General features: G+C 33.6%; 1 protein-coding gene across 1 annotated transcript in view; it reads right to left on the bottom strand.

Moving 5' to 3' along the window:
* Nucleotides 1-508: 508 nt before the first annotated feature.
* TMEM67 (Meckelin) overlaps nt 509-11,130 on the bottom strand; it is a 36,071-nt gene continuing 25,449 nt past the window's right edge. The window contains exons 16-20 of the mRNA XM_051217430.1: nt 10,081-10,210; nt 6,498-6,928; nt 3,297-3,402; nt 2,129-2,271; nt 509-701 (exon numbers count right to left, since the gene is read on the bottom strand). Coding sequence (XP_051064827.1) covers nt 621-701; nt 2,129-2,271; nt 3,297-3,402; nt 6,498-6,928; nt 10,081-10,210 — 891 coding nt within the window. The 3' untranslated portion in view covers nt 509-620. The remainder of the gene's footprint in view (nt 702-2,128; nt 2,272-3,296; nt 3,403-6,497; nt 6,929-10,080; nt 10,211-11,130) is intronic.

Genomic DNA, 11,130 nt, shown 5'->3' with positions numbered 1-11,130 from the left:
TAGTAACCTAACGAATGTCCTCTACTTTTAAGGATCATGTTTCATAACACAATTGGTCCTGCTGGTGATAATGCTAATAATAATTAGTCAAGTAACATTTGTAAATAACTCTTAGTTTAATTCAGGGATAACAAACTAGGGACTATGATTCGAAAAATTTAGAATTAAACGTATATGTTAAGTAGTCTAACAAGTACATTTAAAATCAGTACATTTTGCCATGAACCCAGCTACCTGGAGAGTTTGGTGGGTTTGGGGATTCCGATTATATTGGAGACAGGTATTTAGGTACTGGATTTAATTCATTGTGAAAGATTGTTTAACAGCCGATTCATTACTAATCATAGCACACTGATTCAAATTTCCCCACTAAAAGATATCATTAAGATATAAATGACGTAGAATCGGAAAAGATATAGGCATTCTACCAAGTTGCCACGTTACATCGACAGAAATGAAACTGTTAAGTTGAATACTATTTCAAATGGTAAATTGCTTAATCAATGTGTAATTACAATACTAACCGTTTATTTTATCCTGTAAATAGAAAAAACAAAAGCAATTTGTTATAGTTTCATTTCATTTCAACACCTTTTATTTAAACTGGAAGACCATTTATTCTAAATTAGAAAACGTTCATCAATAAGTGTTTTTCTAGCTGTATTACGACGTCCAAGATCGTCACGTAATAAGGTGAATATCTGAAATAAACAGAAACGAACAATAATTATCTTTATTCAATGAGATATTAATTTACTATTATTTTTCAGAATAGATGGATTGTCGTCTGCAGTCGAATCCAAATGAGGTGCACTTTCGTCCTGTTTGGGACTCGTCAGTTGAATATACTTGCATTCTAGTACTGCTGTTTAGATTGAGACTTAAACGAAGTACTATTCGCTTCAAACACTGACCTGTTATCCACCAAACAACTGAATCTAAACAGCTAACAACAGGTGTGATGTCTATATCATGTCTTTACTAATTAAGTTCAGAATACGCCAAACATTTGCGATAATAAACTTATAATCGGTTTCTAAACTCATGCAATCTGTTTGACATATAATATGCGAAGAAAATCATGAAGCAGAAATGTATTAGGTTTGTTACCAGGATTATTTAGGTTACAGTAATAAAGGAACATGTACAGGGTTACCGACAACCTTGTAGTTCTAAGATATGCTGGAAAAGATATTAATATTAGTAACAGTAGTTAAAATACTTGGGAAGAAGACAGATGAATCGGCTATTAGATTCTTCATGGAATTTTCCACATACATAATGTAGACATTCTTTCAGTCTATAAAGGTCGTTACGAACAATTTTAAACATTTGCTAAGACTTAATTATTTACTCGACGTCAGATTGTACCTTCACACCGATCGGGTTCACTTAACATAATTAAACTAATTTGCTCGGATTACGCAATCTGAGATATTACCATAACACTTAGGTCAATTAGACAGCGATAAAATAAATTAGTGAATTTAAAGTTCGAGGTGATTGTACTAATGGCGAGGTAGCAAGAGTAAATTCTCTGATGAAACTGTGTTTTTAGAACGAAAGATCTGGCTAGGAAAGATTGGAATAAAAAGACCAAGCCTCTTTTTCCGTCATACCTTTCTGGTGTCACAGATAAACTTACAAAGGTGAGCTGAACTAATAAGTCACATGCTGTTGACATAAAGGTCTGATAAGATCATCGTCAACTAATCATCTCTGGTTGCCTTGTTATAATTTTGATATTATTATCTAACAAGGAAACACATTTCTAAGAGAGAAACTCATTTGTTAGTGTAGGGGCTCTGCTGTATATCCATGAGTTTGGGATATGGCTGTACGATAAAGTGAATTGTTTGTAGCTAAACATGTACACCATTGGGTGCCAGTTCAGTGATCTAAAGGATTAGTTCACGTTGAGACACCTGAAAGTTGTGAGTGTAATCCCTGATAGGATGGTAGATGAGCATTTTTGAGGAGTCCTTTGATAGAACAAAACAGTTGTTCAGTGCTTTGTAGTTTTCAATAGCTATTTAAAGCCTATCAGCAATATAAATTTATAGAAAACATTCGTAGAGTTGATAATTCAAATAAACTTTTACATTAGATAAAAAGTAAAAAAACTTACACTTCCTATTAGAATGACAAAAAATGCTGATAATATTAAATTTTGACTTAATAAATCCACTAAACAGAATAGAAGTGCATCAAATGTGAATAACAACCATTCATTTCCATAATATAATGTATCACCAAATGAATTGCCGTCATCTGTAGATGCAAGAAAATTTATATGTATATAAAAGAAATTTGATAAGAATTAATCTGCAGTTCTAAATATCAATGAAAAGATTCAAGTAAACAATACCAAGTGAATTTAAACTTCACCCGATTGTACAAGCAAGTGGTTATCAGGAATCAGTAGCTAAGTGGATAATGCGAATGGTAATGGGTTCGAGTCCCAGGGTGAACATCAAATCTGGGATGCAAGTACATCCAAATGGGACGAAATGCGCGTCCTGGATTCCACTGCTAGCCACTATCCATCTTTGCTTATAATTGTACAAAGAATTATTATTGACATTTTTATTGTATAATTAGTAGTCACTTGGACTATTGTATTCTTATATTCTCCTATTTTTAAGCTTTCATTTACTTACATCTTATCATTTTAGATTTATTTCTAATTGATTATTCCCTTATTACTCTGTTTTTGTATCCCTTATGTCTAAGTTATGCTTAAATTGTAATTCTTTGATTATATTACTGTGTAGGTAGACATTTCAAGTACATTATTGTGTGAATTTTGAGTTATTATCGACTTGAATACAATAGTGAAATGATCTATCCACTATTGTCGTTTTTTGATTAGTCACTTGGTTAGGTAGTCGAGGATTAATATGCATTAACGTCCTGGTTTTTCTTTATTGTTTGATATATCGATTGGTAAATAAGTTACCTGTGCTATTGGCAATATAAGTGAACTAACTGATAATTGGGCTAGAAAGAGAGATCATACGACTTCTTCCCTGTCATTACAACCCAATTAGACGACTCCCAAGATAACTTGTATGTAGTTAGTCGGGTAGCAAATGTACAAATGTATTCCTTTAATTATGAAATATATAATGGATTATTTTATATGAAATATTGCTTCTTTTACTGGTTCCTAACCCATATTTTATCAACATGCATTGATGTTATCTAGATCTAGTTCTTGATTAAGTACTTGAACTTTAAATGTTTGCGATCACTAAATTATAACTAATATTACAACATTTAAACAAAACTCTTACCAATATAAAATAATCCTTCAAATGTTGTATCATCGAATTCACCATCAAGAATATCTTCGAATGCTTTACGACGTACAATTCTGTAGCGTAAACCATCAGGATCATCCTTAATGCCAAAAAAAACAACAACGGAGAAATGATACGGTGAATTTTTAAGACTGAAATTTAATTAGATATTATACTACGAATGTAATTTAGAAGAATACAGAATCAGTTAATTACTTGAACAAATAAATAATGGACAAATAATAGCTGTTCGTTATTTAACAACATACTAACTGTTAAGATCAGATATCGATTCAGTGTTAAGTTACACTAGAATATTCAACGCTCACTTACTAAATGAAAGGAAAAATATCCGAAAGTCTATTGTGTAATGTCTATTACTATGTCAAACCCAAATAGGTTACTCTAGCTTCCTAACAGACCAATTCATTTGTTCTTTTTGAGTCACATTTTGATTATGTCAATTACTTGCTTATTAAACTTGATTGTTTATTATATGAGCGTATGTGTGTATTGTTTACACTACTCATTGAGTATCTATAGTTTGTTTGGCTTGATCAAGTCGAGTTGGCACGTTTGCCTTTTTTTACTTTACTTTCACGCTTTCTATTCTTAATTTCTATCTGGATAATCGAGTACTTGAAATTAATTCATCCACCACAACCCATATTCGACTTGTCATTACCTTCGTCACAGAAACAGGATTAACCTAGATAATATACGGAGTTGAATGGCAGATTTGTGTTCATACCATTTTCATACTGGACCACAAAATTGGATAAGCCGCACTCATTGAACATTAAAAGTTGCTGATAGCCTTAGTCAATAAGGATCCTGGATAATGTTCTCTTTAAGGTTTTGTTTGATTCGCCTCATATTTTAATGAATTATTTTGTCAGTCAGGCATCTAGTTTATCAGTTTATTCTAATCCTATTGGACTTGAATTCAATCGTTAATTGAAAGGACACATGAATTGCATAAAGACGGAACTGATGTGGCTTGAGACACTAACCGATATTACGTGTTAAGTTCACTAGTCGCAATTTTAATTCTTGTTATTATCTATCTCAAGTTTAATAATCCTTTTATAGTCTAACGTCCTAGACTTGATCAATTACACTGCTGATACACACAGTTATCCTTAAGTCGACTTAATTGCTCAATAGCTTCTATTAATCCTTTATCCGTAAGCCCTCCTTTATCTTCTACTTCAACTTTCCCAATAGTTATCCGATTATACCATGACCAATATGTGTTTTGTACAGTCTACGCACTCTCACACAGTGCGTGCAAATTGTGTCATTACAATAAGTGTTATCCATGTTATGACTTGAAGAACATTCGATTTTTATTAATATGTTTATGGTAAAGTGAAATTCGATATCAAATCTACAACTATATACAACTTTTTCATCTACTTTCTGAGGATCAAAATGTTTACCTTATAAAGTTAAAAAAAAAGATCACAAAAGATAATTATTCAGCTGTTTCGCTTAGTTAATTTGATTGTCAAATTGCCTAAACCTAGCTGATATAACGGATGATATGAAATATTTTCTCTCTACCTCTCAAGTGTACTGCGATAATACGTTGTTAATACCATAATGAAACTATTCACGTTATAGCAGGTCCAGGATTCATGACCCAGAACAGAGAACCAGATTAGCATTAGATAACACTTTATTCAACACAATTACAATCAGCCATTCTCGGCAAGTCCGGAGTAGAAATTGATGGGAGCAAACGAAATCACATACTTAGTACTTAATAGATATTCTGTTCATTGATTTTAGTAGTTGAATCACATAAAATCTCTATATCCAGAAGTCAAGTTGTCCCATTATAATTTTGTCTTCGTCTAGCTTCGATTGACTCATGATTTCAACCAGTGAAATCACTAAAATCTCCACAAAACCCCTCTCTGATTATAATCATCTCCTCACTAGTGACTGACTTCAAGAGACACTGCTGGAGTTCTAGTGAGAAGCCATGACCAGTGGAGTTCAACCAGGTGTGTTGTGAGATATCAGCCCACTGAAGACAATAGTGGACGGTGGCGCAAATCCGTGGATTGGTTGAAGCTAGACATTAACAATGTTGGATGCCGGCTCAGTGGTCTAATGGTTAAGCGCTCGCGTGCGAGACTGATAGGTCGTGGGTTCGAATTTCACGAGGCGGGATGGTGAATGCACACAGCTGAGGAGTCCCATACTAGAACGAAACGGCCGTCCAGTGCTTCCAGGTTTTCCATGGTGGTCTAGCTTCAATTGACTCATGATTTCAATCAGTGAAATTTCTAAAATCTCCACAAAATCCCTTCTGAAAATATTAATAAACTCTTCTAAACTCTTGCCTTCTTATATAGGTTCTGTCGATGGGCATTATTGTTAAAGAGTTACAGGTGTTGGTTTTTAGCTTGTCGAGTTCACAATAAACTTCGCTCATACTAGAATAATCTACATCATTCATAAGTAACAATGATCGTAGACAGAACTATACCATATCAAATGATACAATACATCACAAGATGTTTCTTGGACATATGGAACTCAAAATAACTGTCAACCAATATCAAAGTCACAATCTTCAATACGAAAGTCAAGGCAGTTCTGCTGTACGGAGCTGAAACTTGTAGAACTACTACAACCATCATCAAGAAGGTACAAGTATTTATAAATAGCTGTCTACGCAAGATACTCAACATCCATTGCCGGATACCATCAGCAACAGCCTTCTATGGAAGAGAACAAACCAGCTCCCAGCTGAAGAAGAAATTAGGAAAAGACGATGGAAATGTATAGGACATACATTATTGAAATTGCCAAACTGCATCACGAGGCAAGCCCTAACTTGGAATCCTGAAGGGAAGCGGAAAAGAGGAAGTTCAAAGAACACATTACGTCGGGAAATAGAAGCAGATATGAAAAGGATGAATAGGAACTGGAAGGAGCTGGAAAGGATTGCCCAGGACAGGGTTGGATGGAGAATGCTGGTGTGCGCCTATGCTCCTTCGCGAGGAGTAACAGGCGTAAGTAAGTTAGTAAGTAATTACAAGATGTTTCTTGAGTGGTGATAATATTACTTTCCACTTTTGATTGAGAGGGAAATAATCATGAATTTAAGGTTTGTTTACACTGTTTTATGGTAAATCAAGTAGAAATATTAACAATGAAAATGTAAGATTATAAACTTACTCTTGAAATGAATCTTTTCAAATATCGATTAATATTATGATAAACTTCATTTGTGATTGCCTGTGGTGAAGCATGTTTACCATATTTATCAGTATTTAAAGTTAAATTAAGTAATGGTGTATACAAACGATTAAATGTTTGACGTAATCCTGAAGGTAAAGCCATACGATAAGTATGATCATTTGAATCTGGTGTAATACCACGTTTTGGTGCTATACCTTCATTTTCAATAGATAACATTTGTGTAATACCGCCTAAATCAACATCAGAACGACCAGTTGGTGAATGTCCATGAATGTAATAACCGAAATTAGATTGAGCAAATAAAAATACAGAAACATTTGCTACACTGCATAAATCAGCGAAACTACGTAATTTATCAGAGAAACATCTCTCCCATAAGGTGATTGAGAAAAGCCATTGAATGATACCTATAATGAATAATATTTAAAATAGATATGTATATATTTAGTAAGTTAAACTTATTTATATACGTTAATCACATTTCTTAACATTTTAATAATATATGTTGATTGTTAACATACTAGGTTTACAAAGAGTGGACAGCTTTTACAGCATACAACATAAATTGCCCAGTAATGACAATCATCAGTATAGGGGATTTGCGAAGATCATAAAGTTTTCGTAGTTTAAATTCTTAACTGATCTTAGTTGGACTACTATTGAAAGCTCGGAAGCCCTTTGAAGGCCGTTTCTTCCTATTATGAGGTTCTAGGTCGTGGATGCATACTGCTGAAAAGTCTCATATTAGCAAAAAAAAAGCCACCATCTATTGTTTCCAGGTTTTCAACGTCGGTTTAAGTACAATCCGTTTGTGAGTTAATAATTATCCAGTGAGCACTAATGGATGATTTTGACAGGAAAGTTTTGAAAACCTAGAATGTGAAGTTGTGATTGGTGTGATTTTAACCATTTCAGACATAAGACATGTTTGGGACAATGTAACGTGTTAATTGGAAGTCGGGAATAGAAACTGTTAGGTGACAACTTAGTAGTTTGAAATTTAAGTGTTTACTGTGAAACATAAAAGGTTTCAGTTTCGATCTCAGGTAAAGTTGTTCATAAAAATTACTGAAAAGTACCATACATATTGCATGAAATAATCATCCAGCACTCTCTGATTTTTATTAGTTACCTAGTTAAAGCTAATTTATGATGTTAGCTAGGAATATACACCTAATTATTCAAATAATTTTATGAATCGATTCAGATGAAATGAAGTTTAGGAATGACAAAATGGTATGCTCAATTCGACGAAAAGAAAAATCCAGTTGAAGATGTTCTGTATCAACCTTTATTTTTAACGAAAAAATGTTATGTTTCCTTTATCCCATTAACGAAATACATGCTAACAGCATTACTGTCTTAGTTTACACACTTTTGGTAGACCGGGAAAATTTTCATCTATTCTCAAATCTTGAACTGTAAAACTAAGAAGAGAGATGAGTGCTCACACCTAAAGTTGATCGATCACTGAGTAGTGAATGATCAATATCATGTTTGTTTAACCCGTTGAGCTGATCGGATTACATCTACCAAGTAAGGTACCACTGACTATCTTCAACCATCTAACACCTTAAAACAATACATTGCGTGTCAAACCGTTTAAACTAAAGGCTATTTTCTAACTTGATTATTAGAATTCCATCAGCACTGAGGACTAAACAAACATGATATCTGTCACTATCTAGTGATTAAACAGTTGTAAATATCTCGGTCCTACTAATCAGTTTCCGTTTGAGTAGCTCGGGGGTAACGTCTCATACCATGAAACTAGGTGATGAGGGTTCGGATTCGATAGGAACAGTCACTCCCCTGAAGATTTCAAATGATCTTTGTTGATGAGCGTATCTACTGAAACGAAGCTCAGCTCAGGAAATTATTTAGTACAAAAATGGATAGCAAAGTTAATTAACTGCTATTTATAAACGACAAACGAAGGGATGTATGTAAACGATATGTCAGTAAGCTATTCAAAACCATTTACAAACAAACAGAGTTTTTGATATTTGTTACATTATAATCATTGAAACAGAATTAGCATTCAATTGAAGTAGAATGTACACTCTGCCATTTTAGTACATTTGAATAATGTTATATCCCGATAAGAATAATGAATGGTAATTTTTAGGATCCATTTATGAACCAAGACTATGAGTATATTTTTATCGTGTAATTGTTATGTAACTAAACTGTTCATATTCATGTTCCTCTTATTATAAGCTTTATTTTGACCGATGAACCATTATTACACGTTTTACCATTCTTGAATTATGCCCTGTCTATTAATCACCACTTCCCTCATTCACAGCCACTTTTGACCAAATATTGTACAAATGTTATTTTCTATTTTATGGTACGTTGTGGTCTGTCTGGTTGATATATAAACTCAGTATGTTTGAACTATAATGATTCATATTGCAGAGGCTGAGACTTGTGTTCTGGACTTAACTGGCTGAGACAGACCAAAAAGAGTAACTATCCAAAATTTAAATTTATCTTCGCTTCCACTTTTTTTCTATCATAATGAATATTAGTGTAAATTATCGATAAAGGTAGGTTGTATTCGTCATAAATTAATGTCAGTTCAAGTGTCACTAAGTTTAAACATATCAGGAATAAAACAGTCGTCAATAATGTTTTGAAAGATCATTAAGTTAAAACACAAATTGACTCGAGTTGGAATTGTATTGTATGATATTGGTCTAGTGGCTCTAATGATGAGGTGTTCGCTGAGTGATATATCTAAAGGTCCTCAGTTTGATCTCTGATAAGGTTATTGGTATACACTGGTAAGGAGTTGGCTATGATAGCGAAACAACTGTACAATATTCTTTGCTTTTCCTTGATGCCCTAACTGAGATCAATCTGTGATTTATGCAATCTATATGTCTTAGTGGGCCTTCATTTTGATGTCAATTAGATCGTATGATGTTTTCGACGCGTTCACCACTTTAGTGGCCCGAGATCTGACTCCAGTTGGATCGTATGATTGGATTATTGTTAAAATATACATCTTGGCTATCCTCGTATATTATTATCGACTTAATCCACATTAGTGACTAGCGGAATTAAATTAACCAAATACGAAAATGGGTTTTTGAATGCGTATAACTTGTACACTCGTTGATTTGGACAGACAATCAGAAGAATGAATCGAAGAGAAATAAGGCACAGTGGCGAAGTCAAATGAGCCAAATGCCTTTAATCAAGCGTTAATCAATATTTATAGTCACACAAAAATAAGCTACAGATATGTGATGAATAGGATAAGAACTGCACACATATATATACTCACATAAAAACAGTCAAGGTTAATAAGTGAATAATTAACAAGGTCAAAATGTGACTCAAGAAGAAGGGATAAATTGGCCTGTCCAGAAGTTAGAATATGGTATCTGAGCTTAACATAGTAACCGACATTACAATGTAAACGATACGTAAACTACCATGGTAGGGTGATAAGAATGACATTCTATCTCCAGTTTAAATGAACTATATAATTATATTGATAATAAAGAATTTTAATAGAGTTAATCAAAATTACAACAAACAGACTTACCTATTACTGAAAAAATAGAAAGTATTAAAGCAATTCGAAATATACGACTTTGTGGACTTTGATATTCATAAGAATTAAGTACAACATTGGACTTAGCATCTGATGATGCTAAATTCTCTAATCCAATAACCTAAAATATACGGAAATAATTGAAATTTTTCCAAAATGTAAAGTTTAAATGTGAAAGCTTAAAAAATAAACAATTAACATTTATTTAATAGTTGAATTCATGAGACAATTGAAGCTAAACCACCATAGTAAACCTGGAAGCACTGGACGGCCATTTCGTTCTAATATAGGACTCCTCAACAGTGCGCGTCCACAATCCAGGACCTATCGGTCTCGCTCGCGAACACTTAGCCTCCAGACCGCTGAACCGGCATTCAACAGTGTCTAACGATGCCTAACTTCAATCAATCCACGCGATTGCGCTACCGTCCACCATTGTCTTCAGTGAGTTACTATCTCACAACAGACCTGGTTGAACTCCACTGGTCACGGCTTCTCAATAGAACTCCAGGATATACCTCTTGGAGACCATCACTAGTGAGCATATGATGATTATAATCAGAGAGGGGTTTTGTGGATGTTATAGTAATTTAATAGTTGAATTCATGAATCAGTTGAAGCTAGACTACCATGGAAAACCTGGAAGCACTGGATGGCCGTTTCGTCCTGGTATGGGACACCTCAACAGTGCGCATTATAAAATATTTATTTTATATGTTATCTTCCAATTATATCACAAAAACTGAGATTACAAAGATTTCTAATTTTACAGAATTTATGGTACATTAATCATATTCACTTTAAAATCTATATAGTAAATTTATTGCGTCTACTTGTAGATATTTGTTGAAATATAAGTTTAGCCTTGTGAAGATAATTGAATTTTATTGATATCCCTAACTGATCTAATTTACACAACTATTGAAAATCGGAAATAATTGGACAGTCATTTCTTCTTGGTATGTGACTCCACAGTAGTGTACATCTATGACTTCGAAACTGGGGATCAAACTCATGACCATCAGTGTCGCGCACGAACTC

The sequence above is a fragment of the Schistosoma haematobium genome, chromosome 5, assembly GCF_000699445.3.
Source record: "Schistosoma haematobium chromosome 5, whole genome shotgun sequence".
Lineage (NCBI taxonomy): Eukaryota > Metazoa > Platyhelminthes > Trematoda > Strigeidida > Schistosomatidae > Schistosoma > Schistosoma haematobium.
The sequence above is the reverse complement of the archived record's forward strand: the minus strand, read 5'-3'. Positions and strand labels throughout refer to the sequence as shown.